The sequence below is a fragment of the Sminthopsis crassicaudata genome, chromosome 5, assembly GCF_048593235.1.
Source record: "Sminthopsis crassicaudata isolate SCR6 chromosome 5, ASM4859323v1, whole genome shotgun sequence".
NCBI classification, from domain to species: Eukaryota; Metazoa; Chordata; class Mammalia; order Dasyuromorphia; family Dasyuridae; genus Sminthopsis; species Sminthopsis crassicaudata.
In genome coordinates, this window is record NC_133621.1 from 7,836,786 (window position 1) to 7,854,168 (window position 17,383).

At 48.9% G+C, this 17,383-nt stretch overlaps 1 protein-coding gene and 1 long non-coding RNA gene across 2 annotated transcripts in view; one reads left to right on the forward strand and one right to left on the reverse strand.

The window, feature by feature from the left end:
- Window positions 1–10,345, forward strand: part of AHR (aryl hydrocarbon receptor) — a 62,902-nt gene extending 52,557 nt beyond the window's left edge. The window contains exons 9-11 of the mRNA XM_074271099.1: window positions 2,174–2,315; window positions 3,726–5,652; window positions 7,919–10,345. Of these exons, the coding sequence (XP_074127200.1) occupies window positions 2,174–2,315; window positions 3,726–5,652; window positions 7,919–8,056 (2,207 nt within the window). The 3' untranslated portion in view covers window positions 8,057–10,345. The remainder of the gene's footprint in view (window positions 1–2,173; window positions 2,316–3,725; window positions 5,653–7,918) is intronic.
- Window positions 1–17,383, reverse strand: part of LOC141544733 (uncharacterized) — a 167,761-nt gene that overhangs the window by 123,456 nt on the left and 26,922 nt on the right. The window lies entirely within an intron of this gene.

Below are 17,383 nucleotides of genomic sequence, written 5' to 3' on the forward strand. Positions count from 1 at the left end.
CTCCGTAAAGGAGGTGAGTCCAGACAACATCTCAGATCAATGCCAGTTCCATATATGACCCCACATCATGGAATATATGACTTTCAGCAGGATTGACGTCTCCCAGGAGTCTCTTAGGATATTCTTCTGGGGGTAGGTGGAGGCAGGGCTTAGATAAAAGCCCTGCTTGGGGCTCCCTTGTGGCAGAGGGCCCCAGGCTTGTCCTTGACCCAACATTCTTCTTAGCCATTTGGATGCAGACCCCACCAGGCAGGAAAGGGTGGAAGCAGAGCTCAAAGCATTATGGGAAAGTAGAATCAAGGCAGAGTCCACTCCATAAGGATCAGAAAAACAAAAGTGTTTCCACTATCTCAGGAGGTTCCCATTGGTGGCTGGGTTGGAGAAGAGATGGATGTATTTTATGTCTCATAAGAAGGAAAGGAGTAACTCCTCAACTATATCTTGTCAGGGTAGCTATTGAGGCCCTTCCAAAGGTCCATGGACCTGGACACTTTAAATATTCTAATAAAATCCCCCTACTTGCAGGCACAAGATAGGTAACATTAATTTCTAGTATTTCATGTGTCCATTATCTCAGTGATGAGGATTTTGCTTTAATGATTTACTGAAAATATCAGTTTCATGTTAACAAGTAATTTTTTTCTTCTTTTGATTAAATCTTTATTGTGATTTTTTGTTTTGTTTTAATGCTGTGGCTTTCTCAAAATATTCAAACATTACTAAAATGCTTTGTAATATTTTTAAAATGAATAGAAAAATAAAAAAAATTAATTTGCTACAAAAGATACTTAAATACATTTGTACAATATATTTATCTGTAATATTAAGACAATAGTATTATGTCAATATGACATTAAATATGATTAAATTACAGACATGTCTCACTTTACAAAATTTCACATTATACAAATTCTACTTTACATAAAGATATATGCATTCCTTGTATACTTCAACAACAATACTCTATGATGATCAATTCTGATAGACGTGGCCCTCTCCAACAATGAGATGAACCAAATCAGTTCTAAGAGAGCAGTGATGAACTGAACCAATGAAAGAATTCTGGGAGATGACTAGTAGCCACTCCATAGAATTCCCAATCCCTCTATTTTTGTCCGCCTGCATTTTGGATTTCCTTCCCAAGCTAATTGTACACTATTTCAAAGTCTGATTGTTTTTGTACAACAAAATAACTGTTTAGACATGTAGACATATATGGTATTTAACTTATACTTTAACATATTTAACATGCATTGGCCAACCTGCCATCTGGGAGGTAGGGAGGAAGGGAAAAATTAGAACGAAAGGTTTGGCAAATGTCAATGTTGTAGAATTACCCATGCATGTATCTGGTAAATAAAAACTATTAAAAATTTAAAAAAAAATCTGCATTCCAAAAAGCACCAATGGGAACTACCCTGGACAGTATGGTGTTCTCTTCCTCTACTCCCCCCCACTCCACACACACACACACACACACACACACACACACACACACACATACACACACACACACACACACACATACACACACACACACACATACACACACATACACACATACACATACACACACATACACACACATACACATACATACACACATACACACACATACACACATACACATACACATACACACACATACACACACATACACACATACACACACACACACACATACACACACACACACACACACATCAAAAATAGAAAAAAGAAAGAAAGAAAAGAAAAATTCTAAAACAAGCAAACAAAAAACTCCAAAGGAAAGCAGAGCAGGTCAACTTAGAGAGAGACCTCCATGGCCTCTGCTGGACCAGAGCTTAGCTTGAGATTTTTGTGCCTGACCTTTTCCCCTTTTTGCCCACCTACCCACATACCCTCCCCTCTCTTTGTCCACCCCAGTGTTCCACTTCCGTGTGTCTGGCACCCCTCGGCCTTGCGGGCGCTGGCCCTCCATCCCCATCCCCACGCCTGATAGAGATTCCCATGCTGGGAAAATTGCTTTACCCAGAGGTCTTTAAACCATCCACTTCCCCAAAGCAAGAACTGCCCATATCTACAAGTCATAAAAAGCTCAAACTGCCAAGTGAGAGCTGAGGCTGGGGACCATTCATTTTTAATATTTTCCACTGAATAATTAAGACTTTTGCTTTTTCTTTCCTTGTAGTGATTAAGACTGGAGAAAGCGGCATGACGGTGTTCAGGCTTCTCACCAAAGAGAACCGCTGGACCTGGGTTCAATCCAACGCCCGTCTGGTCTATAAGAATGGAAGGCCAGATTACATCATCGCCACCCAAAGACCCCTCACGTGAGCACCGGGTAGTCCCCGCGCCAGGTTCATAGATCAGCTTTAGGGAAATTAGGCCTCCTCTGGGCCAGAGAGGAGCCAAATGGAAAAGGGGGCGTTGTCCCCGTAGGGACCTGGTCCTTGCGAACCCTTCCACATCGGCGCAGGGGGCAGGCAACGCGCATTTATTAATAAGCAGACTCCCGTTACAAACTAGGTATATGCAAGCTGTGTGCGTGTGTGTGTGTGCGTGTGTGCACATATTTGTATGTACGGGTATGTATACAGATGGGGGTGTGGAGATAACGGATACGTATGTAGGTATGTAACGTGCACACAGTGCATACATGTGTGCATAATGTTTGCATGTGTATGTGAATATGCACACATACGGAAGCGCATCCCAGCACAGGGCGGCCCCAGAGACGCCCAAAAGAGGCAGGAGGGACGCCCGAGGAGGGCGGGAGGGCGAGGGCTGCTAACCCGGAGCCAGGCTGCCGCTTTTGGGCTCGTTCATTCCCTTGGAGGCGTGTGCCCTGAGAGGGGGAGGGGGAGGGAGAGGGAATGAGGAGTCCGGGGTCTCAGGACGGGGGTTGATGGTGCTCGGGAAGCTGCCTCAAACAGGCCCCTGCGTGTGTGGGATCTGTCCCGCGGGGACCCCCGCCCCTGCCTCCCTCCCGGGAAGAAGGGTGTGGGTCCAGGGGAGACAGGAGAAAAGGCGTCTCTCCTTCCCCCTCCCCCCCCCTTCTCCCCCCATTCCGTCCCTGCATTCTCCTGGGCCTCTGGTGGCCGGAAGTGCTGGGATCGGTGTGGGGGCCATCGTGGATTTTCCCACGGGCGGGTTTAGAGCAGGTGGGTGTTGGCCGGCCCCCCCCCACCAGTGATGTAGGCTTTCTGGAGCTCCGTAGCCACGTGAGATGCGCCACGTCGGAGCCAATCTAATCCAAGCGTTGGTAGGGACTCTTGAGCCCCTCCCCCCACTGCGGCGGCGGAGGGTCCAAGCAGTATTGGGGTAATCTGCCGCGTCAGACGCGCTGCACTTCGACCCCCGATAGGGCGGTGGCCTCGGCGCTCCGAGGGGCTGGCGGGCGAGCCGCGGCCCGGGGAAGCCTTCTCCCTGGCTCGGCCCGCGCGGGGCCCGGCGGAGGCACCCTCCGAGGAGATGGAGTCACAGATGGTAAGCCTTTCCCCGGGCTCGGGTCCGTGAGCTACCCCGGCGGCGGCGATCCACCGCGCCCGCCGGACCCGAGCGGGGGCCCCGCCCCCCCCCTCGGCCCTGCCTCCTTGACGCAGCCCCGCCTCCCGGCGCGGGCCCGCCCCCTGGCACCGGCCCCGCCTCTCGGCGCCAGCCCCTGCCCGGGCTCCGTCGGGCTCATGGCGTCCCTGGCGCATCTTCTCGAGGTCTCAGAGCCCTCTCCGCCTTCTTTGCAGGGATGAGGAGGGAATGGAACATTTGCGGAAGCGGGGTTCCAAGCTCCCGTTCATGTTCGCCACGGGCGAGGCCGTGCTCTACGAGGTCACCTTCTCTCTGCCCGTGTCCATGGACCCCCTGCTGGGTCGGCCGAAGGGGCCGGGGGCCGCCAAGGAGTCCTGCCACCCCAGCTCCCTGCTGGGCGCCATGCTGCAGCAAGACGAGTCCGTGTACCTGTGCCCCCCCGCGCCGCGGCCCCCGCCCCTAGAGAGGGGCTTTGGCTCGGGGCCGGGGGAGGAGCTGGGCGGCCTGGGGAGCGGTGAGTGGCCGGAGAACCTGGCGGGGGAGGCCGCGCTGGGCCAGGGGGCCCCCGACCGCTGCGGGCCCTTTGCAGACGAGCTGCACAGCATCATGAAGGGCCTGGGCGTCAGCTTCGACGACCTGAGGCGCCTGCAGCAGGAGCAGTTCTTCCGAAGCGACGACGCTGGCGGCGAAGACGACATCGGGGACCTGGACCTGACGGATGAAATCCTGACCTACGTTCAGTCTTCTCTGAACAAGGCCCCTTTCTCCCCTCCGGCTGCCCAGCCCCCTCTGCAGCCCCAGCATTCTTTGCTGCAGCAGCCCCAGCATTCTTTGCAGCCCCAGCATCACCTGGAACAGCAGCCCCAGCATGCTTTGCAGCCGCAGCATCACCTGCAGCAGCAGCAGCCCCAGCATACTTTGCAGCCGCAGCATCACCTGCAGCAGCAGCAGCCCCAGCATACTTTGCAGCCGCAGCATCACCTGCAGCAGCAGCCCCAGCATTCTTTGCAGCAGCAGCATCACCTGCAGCAGCAGTCCCAGCATCACCTGCAGCAGCAGCCCCAGCATTCTCTGCAGGAGCAGCACCACCTGCAGCAGCAGCCCCAGCATTCTCTGCAGGAGCAGCACCACCTGCAGCAGCAGCCCCAGCATTCTCTGCAGGAGCAGCACCATCTGCAGCAGCAGCCCCAGCATTCTCTGCAGGAGCAGCACCACCTGCAGCAGCAGCCCCAGCATTCTCTGCAGGAACAGCACCACCTGCAGCAGCAGCCCCAGCATTCTCTGCAGGAACAGCACCACCTGCAGCAGCAGCCCCAGCATTCTCTGCAGGAGCAGCACCACCTGCAGCAGCAGCCCCAGCATTCTCTGCAGGAACAGCACCACCTGCAGCAGCAGCCCCAGCATTCTCTGCAGGAGCAGCACCACCTGCAGCAGCAGCCCCAGCATTCTCTGCAGGAGCAGCACCACCTGCAGCAGCAGCCCCAGCATTCTTTGCAGCCGCAGCATCATCTGCAGCAGCCCCAGCCTTCTTTGCAGCCGGAGCATCCTTTGCTGCAGCAGCCCGAGCATCCTTTACTGCAGCAGCCCCAGCCTCCTCTGCAGCAGCCACCAGTGCAGGAGATCCCTCACATCCCCACCTCCAGCTGCATGGTACAGGAGCAGTTGGAACAGCAGTGGCGGCAGCAGCATCTTTGTCAGAAAATGAAGCACTTACAAGTGGATGGTCTTCTGGCCGGCTGGAGGCCGGGCGAGCCCGAGCCCTTCCCCTGCGTCCAGCAGGAGCCCTGCGACGTCTTTCCGGATCCGGACTTCCAGGCTCTGCCCTACACCCAGAGCTTGCTGTCCTGCTCCCAGGCGCTCTTCTCCCAGCCGGCTCCCCTGGATCACTTAGACTTTCCTGTGGGAAGTTTTGACCAGTCCCCGTTCCCGATGTCTCACTTAGGAGACTTTGTCAACTGTCTGCCGCAAACCCCAGAAAGCGCAGGCTACGGGGCCCAGCTGCAGCCCACGCTGGCGGCCCCTTCGGCCTGTTACGCGGGTGCTGTCTCCATGTTTCCGTGCCAGCCCGAAGACCAGGCTTCCGGCATGGATCCGATGCAGTATAACCCCATGGCCTCCGGTCAGCACACGCTGTTAAACAAGGTAAGTTGTTTCCTGGCTCAGGCCTTTCGGTAAGTCGCCGCTTCGGGTTTTGTAAGAAATCCAGTATTTGGTGGAAAAGAAGGAAATTAAGGGGTAACATGGTGCAGGTGTTCCCCAGTTCATGCAGAGCCTGCTCCTGATCCGGCCCTCCCACTGCTGGGACAGGCCTCAGGTCTTTGGAAATCGGGGTGGCAGGCTGCCTGCCACCCTGAGAGGCCCTTCATGTCCAAAAGGCCTCTGTTCCCAAATTGGGCCTACAGCCCTTTAAAACTTATGTGTTATTTGGGAATTTGTGAGCTGGTTTAGAAAAAACCCAAGTTTAACTTAAAGGAGCAAAAGCAGCTTGTTGAAACCTAGCCTAAGTGAGCTGCATTTGCTTACATTTTCTTGTCTTTTCTTTTTTTTTAAATTATTATTATATCTTTTTTATTAACAGAACATATGCATGCGTAATTTTTTACCACATTGTCCCTTGCACTCACTTCTGTTCCGACTTTTCCCTTCCCTCCCTCTACCCCCTCCCCTAGATGGCAGCCAGTCCCATACATGTTAAATATGTGATAAAATATATGTGTACAGAACTGAATAGTTCTCTGGTTCACTTGCATTTTGAATGGGAGAAGGGGGATATTTTGCAAATACAGACTGTCTTTTCCTTGATTTCAAAATCAATTCTCTTCCCTCATATAGTTTGTCATTGTAAGCAACTGGTCAATAAAAAGGCTCCCAAGCACTGAGTCACTAACCATTTATTAGGTACCTACTGTGGGCCTACTTTCCACTGGGAGTAAGTCCTGCTCTCAGTATACTCAGAGAGCTTTATATGGAAATCCACCCAAAAATCAGAGTGGCCTGCCATTTGAATGGAAGTTTGCCATGTGAAAAGGAAGCCTAAGACCTAAGGTTATCCAAGCCTTTCTTGTGGAGGGTGGGGGGGGGAGGTACAGCATGGCACAGAATGTCAGACTCCGAGTCCTGCTGGTTAGTTTGATGGAACTTTTAAAAATATATACAAATGGGCAAGTCACTTAATCCCAGTTGCCTCAGCAAAAAAAAAAAAAAGAAAGAAAAAAATACACAAGGTTATTTTGAAGGAGAAGGGGTCAGCATCACTGGGAGGGCAGCAGGAAGATTGCACCCACAGGTGGCCCTGGAGGCTCCAAAGAGGCAGCAGTAGAGGATGGCCATTGCCCTGGGCTGGGCTGAGAGGATCCCCTTGGGCATCAGGGTGAGGGCCAATTCTGGTTGGACTGTGGAGTGTGAAAGAGGAGGCGCCCCCGGGTGGGAGGACAATGTCTCCTCCCTCTCTCAGCTCCTGAGAGGGTGCTCGCCACTGCTAAGCCAAAGGTACCCTGCCTTGCTCCCTGAGCCCCCCAAGAGGGCCAGGGCCGGCCCTGTGGGCCCTCCCCTGTTCCCTGGCTTGTGGCCCTCTTCCTCCCCCTTCCTGCTCAGCAGCTCCCTCAGCCAAGGGCCTCCTCTGGCTGAAGCACCCTCCCCCTTTTCCTCCATCTCCAGACCCTTGACAGCACCCCCTTCCTTCACCCTGAACTTGACAGTCAGTGAGGTGCCCTCTCCTTGCCCAGGCCAGCCCTCCTGAGGCAGTCTGACACCATGCCCTCCTGGCCTTCCCAGCAGATTGCAGCTTCTGCCTTCCAGGCCTCTCATTAAGCTTCCCTTCCCCCTCTAGTCATTCATTCCCTTTTGGGGTGCCAGGAAAGAGGGGAATCCTTCTGGTTTGTTTACATTACATATATTTGGAGGTTATTCCCATTTCATGACAGCCTCTATCCTCTTAAATAAAAGCAGAAATCCCAGTGCCCAGCCCCCACTCCAGCCCTTCCCCTCTGGCCGGCCACTCTGTGGCTTTATTCTCCACCCCACGTGGACCCTGAGCTCTCCTGGCAAGCTGGAGAACAAAAGGATGTCAAAGACAGAGTCACTTAGAAGTGCATCTTGTCACAGTGTCACTTAAGGCTAATTGTTCTTCAGGGAGGTGTATGTTGGGGCTTTTTTCCAACTAAATGCTCCGGATCGCAGTGGTGCAGTGGTGCAGTGGGTAGAGTCATGAAGATCTGATGTCAAATCCAGCTTCAGAGGTTTTAAATCAGGTGTCTGCCTCGGTTTCCTAGAATGGGAGCCTTCCTACACTTACCTCTCAGGTTGTTGTGAGAATCAGATGAGATCCTATCTAGTGCCCCAGAGAAATGTTGGTAGCTTGGTTCTTACTTACTCTTATTAAGTTCATGACTCTTTTTTCCATTTTCAGAATGGTTTAAATGGAGGCATTTTAAATGAAACCTATCCAGCTCAATTAAACAGCCTGAACAACCCTCAGGCTGCCCCCTGTCTCCACCAAGGGGAGGCCAGACCCTTCCCCGACCTGCCCTCCAATGGGCTCCTCTGATGTGGCCGGGGGAGACGGCCTCGGGCAGGGGCCCCGCCAGGAAGAGCCCCTCGCAAAGAACGCAAGAATAGGGTTCTGCTTTCCCAGCATCCTGTGCGTGAGAGTGAACGTTGGTGAGCAGAGAGCTGGCAAGGAAGCCCCTCTCCTCCAAGGGGAGCCGCGAACTTCCCCCGGTCACTCCACTTTAGGCCGTAAGCTGGATGGACAGTTTGCACCAGAGAGCGTCCAGTCTGGCAAATCCTGCACCGGTGCACGCCTCCTCCATGTCTACCCAAGTGCCTCTCTGGTCACGCAGGGATTTTGGACATAAAAGACTTGATTTCTTTTGACTAATGCATGGATTTCATCTTCTCCCTACTTCATTGTGTTACTTGGATTTTTAAAGAAATATTCTGTCATCAGTCCAGTTCTATTTGTACCTGCAGTAGTCAGCTCAGCCCTGCTTTTTGTTTTTCAGATAATAGAAGAGTAACAGAAGATATTTATTTAAAAGAAAATAATTGTTATATTGCTGTTTACGTTGACTTTAAATGTTTGCAATGTGCCTTATCTTTTATTGAAAAGGAAACAAGATGAATCTGTTCTGTCCAAGTCATTTGTTGTGAAATTAGTCGTGAAATTTATATTTAAAAAGGCAGTATTTCAGTTGGGCCACTGTCTTCAGAAGCAAGCTTCGTGCTGAGGATGACTCTAAGCCTCGCTGGGCTGCAGGGTCACCTTTCCAGGTGGACTCTGGGAGGCTGGGCCTGTCCCGCCCACCCCGGGAAGAGCCGCCTCTGGCCCAGCACTGCATGGGAGCTGACCCGGAGAAATCTCCATGTCCTTAGTGGGTTCAGATCACCTGGGTCATCTTGCTAGGTTTCAGTTTGAAAGCAGCGGGAACGATTTCTTTTTCTCGTCTCCGAGGATCGTTAGGATCGAAGCCGCCAACGTCCGGTGCCGAATCTCGTCCCAGGGGAAACTCGGGATCGCGTCTGGCCTTGGGCGCCCAGGTCGCAGGGCGTCATGTCGATGGAATGAAGAAAACTGTCCTTTGTACAATAGTTAAAATATTCCATTTTGAAATAGTATGAGTCACACTTAAGTACATATAGCTATTATAAATCCCAGCTCTGTGTATGTGAGTTAATTGTGTCTTTAAAAATAAAATCGTAAACCCAAATATGCTTAGGTTGGTATCCTGTGTTAATAAGAGACAACTAGTCATTCTTTGCAGTAATCAGATGTCAGGAAGGAACTTTTAGGATCAACTGAGAAAAAGGCTTATTTGTTCCACAACACCAGATCCACTGAAACAGTTTCAAAGTCAAGTGCCACTTAGTGTCTGGCCCATCATTATTTATTCTTTGAACCATGATCTTTGAAGGACAGAAACAGCTGTTGTCTCTGTTGGATGACATCAGCTGGAATCACAAATGGAGACATAATAGAAGACATTCTTTACAGTTGCTTTTACAGCAGATTAAGACATACACAAAAGCCAAAAATAATTTTCAGTTTTTCAGTCATTCATTTTCAGGGGGGAAAAAAAATCCACAGAATGTCATTCAAGTATTAAGCACAAAATTGGATTGTCTAAAACATTTCATGATTTTTCAGCATGAGGTATCAGAATTCAGACCAATGGTTTGAATTCTTTTTTTTTTTTTTTCATTTTTCCATCTAAAATTTACATTAACAATCTTCACATAACCACTTCCTGTAGAATCTTTCATTTGGGGGGGGAAATGTTATTTAGTGGAAGAAACCATAGATTTTCAATGAAATTGTGAATGTGACAATCAGTTATTATATAGATAATGTAAAATTAAAAGGTAAAAGGGATGTTGTGTATTTTTGTCAATAAAACTATTAAATTTATCTTGTTGAGAATATTAAAGTGTCGAACCAAGTACACCTTGTCTGTATTGCTAAAGTGCCAAAGAAAGCAGTAATCTTGTGCACTGCTTTAGAGAAGATATATTTAGCATTTTTGCATTAGTTGAGCCTATGATCAATGCTTAATTGTGTCAGTATATTTAATTTTCTCCGTTGCTTCGCAGAGCTACTTTTGCTGTCCCCCAGCTCCTGTTAGAAAGCTTCCAGTGGCTACATAAGCTAGCCTTGTGGACTATTACTGGACTCTTGGTAATATCTCCATGACCGCTGTTGCTTTTGTCCCCAGTTCGCTATGGCTTATATACACCATAGAGGAGCTTCGTATTTAATAAATGGTTTGTTGTGTGCTTATTTTCCTTCAAGTAAAATGTGTAAATGGTAATATATGGTAATAAAAGAATGGTCAATTCACTCCTGTTCTTTTGTGTGAGCTCTTTAACAGGGACGACTGTATCGTGGGCTGTATCGCGGCTTTTGCTTATGAATGGATGTGTAGAAAAGTGAATCTGGGTAACTAGAACAGGGAGACATAAACCCACCGGGCTTCTGGGATGAGAAAACTCTGACTTCACTAAGCGTAGGACGCAGTGGCTTTCAACACAGTTCCTCGAGTGGTTTTAAAATGTGTTCGTGTTTGGATGACGTGCTCTTTTGGGGGATCCCTCCCCCAAGTTTTCTCCTGCCAGTTGGAAACAGCATCTGCCATTCAGGCTGTGATGAGATCTATTCCATCAATTCACTCCAGCAGGTATTAAGCAGTTATTAATATTGTTAATATTAGTAATAACTTACTAAGTTATTATTAAGCAGTTAGTAAGTTACAATAATTAAATTGTTGATAGGAATAATAATGTTATGTTATTAACATAAGTAATTGTACATCCCCTGTGATGTATGAGCCTCCAGGCTCAGTTCTGCAGCCTGGAGGACCAAAATAGATTTGGCATTAAATGCACATTCAATAAGTATGTAGAACTTTTGGAGAAGAGGGCACTCGGAAGATGAGGAAAGAGAACCCGGTTCTGAGAGGCAGAGGGCGGAGGGCGTTCCGGGCCGGCCACAGCCTGTGCAAGGGCAGGGCGGTGGGGAGGGGGATGTCCTGAAGAGCAGCGGGGAAGCGGGCTGGCCGCAGAGCTGAGTGAAGGAAGGTGGGCAGCAAGTAAGCACCAGGAAGGAGCCCTTGTATTGTGGCCCAGTGGCTGCAGGGAGCCAACTGAGGTCACTGAGTAGGGAAGGGCCACGGGCACCCCTGGGGGTAAGAACACTAATATACACTAATATACATATATATAATGTATAATAATAAAAGCAGTTTTGGGGATGGTGTGGATGGGGGAAGGAATAAATTAGAAATGAGTCAAGGTGGTCACCTGCCCCCTCCAGGAGCTGGTCCCGAGCGGGACTTGGATCTCTTGGTCCAAGGACCGGCCAAACTGATGCCATTTGGCAGAGCCCCCAGGAGGGGCGGCACGGGTCTTGGGAAGTGCTGGGTGGTCCAGGGCAGACTTGGGACCAAAGGAGTCTGTCTTCAACGTGGGTCTCCAACTCACATTCCTGGAGTGTGGCTGGCTCCAGAAAGCTGGGGTTTAATGCATAAAGCACCGGCCTCCAATGGCCAAGAACCATGACTGGGGATACAAGGCCGTGTTTCTCAAGTTCGCTTTTCCCTGGAGTTTCCTGTTGAAATAGGAGGTGCCAGCAGGCGAGCAGCCTAGGGTCACCCAAGAAAGGCCTGGAGGGAGAACCCTCCTGTAAGTCACCCACGGTCAGCAGCCAGGAAGTGGATGGGAGGCAGGGGGTTTGGAGTCAGTCTGGAGCGATCCCTGGAAACCTATAAGTGCAAACCAGGAAGCTTTGTTTCATCCTCAGGCAACAGGGAGCCAGTAAACCTCCTTGAGGGAGGGCAGGGCTCAGTCTGATATTTCTAGGAATGTGAGTTTGGCAGCCATGCAGAAGAGCGGCTGGGGTCTCAGCCTCCTCCCACCTGGCCCAGGCAAGCTCAGCTCTCTCCTACCCACGAGCAGCATTAAAACTGTGAAAGCACTTGGGGTTCACCTTTCAGACAATGTACCCCCTCAGATGGCTCCCCAACACCCCTCTCCATCAGGGTTTTCATTCTGCCTTGTTGCCTTCCAGGGTCCCTTAGGCCTTTCCTACCAAACAACACCCCCCCATTCCCAGCAAGTCTCTGGTCACTGGGGTACTCCCTGGGCCCCCCAAAAGGGCTGCCTCCGACTCTTTGGGCCCCGAAAGCCAAGCTCTGCCATCAACAAGCTGCAAAAGCTTGAGAAAATTGAGTGAAGGTTGTGGGCAGTTTCCTCATCTGTAACAGGTCCAGGAGGATCTTTCCACATTGCATGGGGGAGACTGAGAGGCCCGGGCCCAGAGACGCCTCCTGAAGCAGGCGGCACTTGGGAAGCCTCCGGGGCACCCAGCCACCTGTGCCAGCTGGGGACTGGCTGCTGCCCGCAGATGGTAAAGGCCCGAGAAATAGCGGGGATCTCGGAGGGACAGCCAGGAACACCCCACTGCCTTTGTGGACCTGGCCATGTTACTGAGGAATGACACGAGCAGTTGGGGGCTTTGGGGGGTGGGGGCTGTCCATTTCTCCCTAAAATAGAGAAGGATGTGGAGGGAAGAGAGAGAAAGAGAAGGGAGGGAAGGGGAAGAGAGAGAGGACAGAAGAGCATGGAGAAGGGAAAAGTACCCCGGGAATAGCCCATTGATTTTTGGGTGGTTCTAATTCTTTAGAATATCCTCAGGGCTCTTGGAGATGGAACTGATCTAAGGTGAGAAGCAAGCTTGAAGTGAGCACTGGGTATGGAGTCAAAGGCCCTGGATTCAAATCCTACCTGCATGACCTGGTGAATCCCTCTAAGCCCTGTCAGCTTCCTTTTCTGTAAAATTAGGGTGTTGCCCAAGATGGTGACAGGAATCCCCTCTGCCTCTCAGTCCAAGACCTTGCTACTTACGTGATCTTAGGCTTTCAATCTTGGTTTTTGAAGCCTCAGTTTCCCTATCTGTAAAGGAAGAAGGCTTAGTAAGATGCCTATGTTCTCAGTGCTTGAGTTCATGTCCTTTTTAGGGCTTTCAACACTAGAGACCCTACAGTCTCCTTGGCAGAGTCATAGTAGGGAAATCCTGGCCTTTGGGGGCTGAGTCACGATAGCTCAGAGACGTTCTGAAAAAAGGATCATTTACTCTTTCTGCACAATGACCTGGCCTGTCGGGGAGCCTTATGGATCCCTTCTCAGAATTGTGTTTGTGATCCCCCTGAATGGGAAATGTGGCAGAGATGGCAATGTACTTATCAACACAACTCTCCAGACCCCAGACTGCGGACCTGCACTCCAGACCATCATCTTCCTTTCCGAGCTCAGGTGGATGTCCAGCTCTGGCTGGCCTTGGTCTGTGTGCTGATCCATGAACCGCCCCCTCCCCTGCTTGCCACTTCTTTCCAAACTTCATGAACAGAATTTATGGCTAAAATTCCTCATTATCTCACTCCAGGGTTTTGTTCTGGGAATTGCAGGCTGGAATAGTCAGGAAAGACTCTGCTGCTTTTTGCTGGAATTTTAATGATTCGCCTCCTGATTTCAAATTCAAAAGGGATTTTACTGAAGTGGACCTTCCTTCTCCTCACTGACTCCCCCACCCCCACCCCATTGGCTGAGGGGCCCCTTTTGTGCTTTCATTTTGGGGGGTTCTTGAAAAGAAAACATGGCTCCCTCTGATGAAGCTGAGCAGCCCGAAGCCCCGACAGGTCACACGGGCTGAGATCCGGCAGTGCCGGAGACAAAGCAGTTCTTCCTGGTCATTTGTTTTTGTCTGTGTTGGATGGTTCCTAAGAGAAAGGCGGCCCCGACACTTCTGCTTTCTGACTCGGCTGAGAACAACACGGTGAGGTAACCAGGCAACGGCTCCACTGCAGAGCGGGGTGTCCAGGACCAGCCTGTCTCCGGGGAGATGTCTGGCGCTGACTGCTGATCATTGTAATTCTCCAGCTAGGACTCAAAGAATCAGCTTCCTAACACATACCTGCTCTGTGTTCTTTGGGAAAAACCCAGGGGGTCTGGGGGAGGTCTGTGAGTGCCCATGTGTGTCCTGCAACATACAAGCATTGTGCTATGGCTGGAGCAGTACATATGTCTGAGTGCCCATGTGTTATATGTCTCACCTGTATGCAGGTCAACACACAACATACATGTGCACACAGAGACACAAGGTGATACATACAACAGTGCACTGACATGAGCGCACAGCACACGTGACCTCCAACTCAACATACATGTGCACAGACACGTGTGATACACAGCACACATGTGCACTTGCACATCCCCCAGAATCCCTTGTTTTTCCCAAAGAACGGCTGTCTGTGTGCACATGTATGAGCATATATGTTATGGATGGAGTGTAGCTTCATAAACACATAATGGGGCAGTGATTCTTGCATATATGTTGTGGCTGGAGGTCACACGTGTTGTGTGCTCATGTCTGAGCACACTTGTATGTATCACCTGTGTCTCTCTGTGTGCACATGCATGTTGTGTGTATGTGCACAGAATGCTGTGCCAGGCCCATCGTGCCGCCCAGCAAAGGCAGCCTTCTTGTCCATACAGGAGACCCACAAGTGGAAGGATTCCTTTCAAATGCCACAGGCCTTCAGGGGTCCTCCAGCCTCGGCCTTTCCTGGGACAGAAGCTGGCTCCCGGTTGGCCAAGCTGAGGGCGAGTCTTCGGGGCAGGCCGCTGGGCCCCATCTCCCCGGGCTGCCTGGCCTCTCCTTGGGTCTGGGTGGAAGGAACCGCCGTGGGTTCTGGGGCCGGCCGAGCCCCGGGCCAGGCCCAAGGTCTCGGATCTCCTTTTGGGTTCCCTCCAGGCCCAAAGCCTCCGGGGCCTCTTTCTGTTCAGCAGCAAAAGCAAGACGCCCAGCAGAGCCCTGAGTGCAAATCCCGCTCTGCTTATGGAGGCCACTTTTCCCTCTAACATGCAGCCTCCTCATCCGGGCAGCGCATGAAGAAGCCGCACTCCGTGGGCACTACCTGACATTCGGGCTGTAAAGCTCTTTAGGACAGCGCGGTAGCTGTCAGCTGTGGGAACCCGGAGAAAGGGCATCGGGGCCTGCAAATAGGGTGCCAAGGTCACCGTGGGTGCCGAAGTCCTCCCGGCAGTCAGGGAGCAGCAGAGCACAGCCCTTTTTTCAGACCTCCTAGCTGCTGCGCCCTCCCCTTTCAAGCCCACTTGTCCCATGTCTGCTTCCTGGAGTATGCGCCTTCCCCAGACTGGGAGCCCTCTGAAGGCAGGGCGCCTTTCCCGGCTGTCTCCGGCTCTCCAGAGCCCGGCACATTTCCGGGCATGCAGGAGGCCCTCCATAAATCTTTCTGGAATTGAACTAACAAATTTGAACTTTAAAGAGTGACAAAGACTGTGGGTTCTGGAGAAATAGACCAAAAAAAATTGGAAACTACATAATCTCATCCTAAAGAACGGCTGGGTGAAATAGCAAATCACAGACATAATTAATAACTCCACCCAGAAAATGACAAGGATGAGACACCACACCCGAATGTGTGGGATACACACAGTAACAAGGGGAAACTTTGTATCTCTAGAGTCTACGGCATAAAACAGAGAAAGAGAAGGTCCGGGTTGGGCTTCCAACTCAAAATGCTAGAAAAGGAACAAATTAAAAACCCCAAACACGAAACTTGAAATTCTAAAAATGAAAGGAGAGATTAATAAAATTGAAATTTAAAATCTATTGAATTAATTAATAAAACTAAAAATTGGCAAACCCTTAGTAAATCTGATTTAAAAAGCAGAGGAAAAACAAATTGTAAGTCTTAAAAATGAAAAGGGAGAACTTGCCACCAATGAAGAAGAAATCAGAGCAATAATAAGGAGTTACTTTGCAGAACTTTATGCCAATAAATTTGAAAATTTAAATGAAATGGAAGAATACCTTCAAAAATATAGGCTTTCCAGATTAACAGAGGAATGAAGTAAACTGCTTAAATAGTCCCATTTCAGAAAAAGAAATAGAACAAGCTATTAACCAACTCCCTAAGAAAAAATCCCCAGGACTAGATGGATTTACATGTGAATTCTACCAAACATTCAAAGAACAACTAACTCCAATGCTATATAAATTATTTGAAAAAATAGGGATTGAAGGAGTCCTACCAAATTCCTTTTATGACACAGATATGGTACTGATACCTAAACCAGGTAGGCTGAAAACAGAGAAAGAAAATTATAGATCAATCTCCCTAATGAATATTGATGCTAAAATCTTAAATAAAGTATTAGCAAAAAGACTTCAGAAAATTATCCCCAGGATAATACACTATGATCAAGCAGGATTTATACCAGGAATGCAGGGCTGGTTCAATATTAGGAAAACTATTAGCATAATTGACTATATCAATAACCAAATTAACAAAAACCATATGATCATCTCAATAGATGCAGAAAAGGCATTTGATAAAATCCAACATCCATTCCTACTAAAAGCATTTGAGAGTATAGGAATAAATGGACTATTCCTTAAAATAATAAGGAGCATATATTTAAAACCGTCAGTAAATATCATATGTAATGGCAATAAACTAGAACCTTTCCCTGTAAGATCAGAAATGAAGCAAGGTTGCCCACTATCACCATTACTATTCAATATTGTATTAGAAATGCTAGCCTCAGCAATAAGAGCGGAGAAAGAGATTAAAGGGATAAAGGTAGGAAATGAGGAAACCAAACTGTCACTCTTTGCAGATGACATGATGGTATACTTAGAGAACCCCAAAGATTCTAATAAAAAGCTATTAGAAATAATTCATAACTTTAACAAAGTCGCAGGATACAAAACAAATCCACATAAATCCTCAGCATTTATATACATCACCAACACAATCCAACAGCAAGAGATATAAAGAGAAATTCCATTCAAAATAACGGTCGATAGTATAAAATATTTGGGAATCTATCTACCAAAGGAAAGTCAGGAATTATATGAGCAAAATTACAAAACACTTGCCACAAAAATAAAGTCAGATTTAAATAATTGGAAAAATATTAAGTGCTCTTGGATAGGCCGAGCAAATATAATCAAGATGACAATACTCCCTAAACTAATCTATTTATTTAGTGCTATACCAATCAAACTCCCAAGAAACTATTTTAATGACCTAGAAAAAATAACAACAAAATTTATATGGAAGAACAAAAGGTAGAGAATTTCAAGGGAATTAATGAAAAAAAAAAAAAAATCAAATGAAGGCGGCCTAGCTGTACCTGATCTAAAACTATACTATAAAGCAGCAGTCACCAAAACCATTTGGTATTGGCTAAGAAATAGACTAGTTTATCAGTAGAATAGGTTAGGTTCACAGGGCAAGATAGTGAATAAATATAGCAATCTAGTGTTTGACAAACCCAAAGATCCCAACTTTTG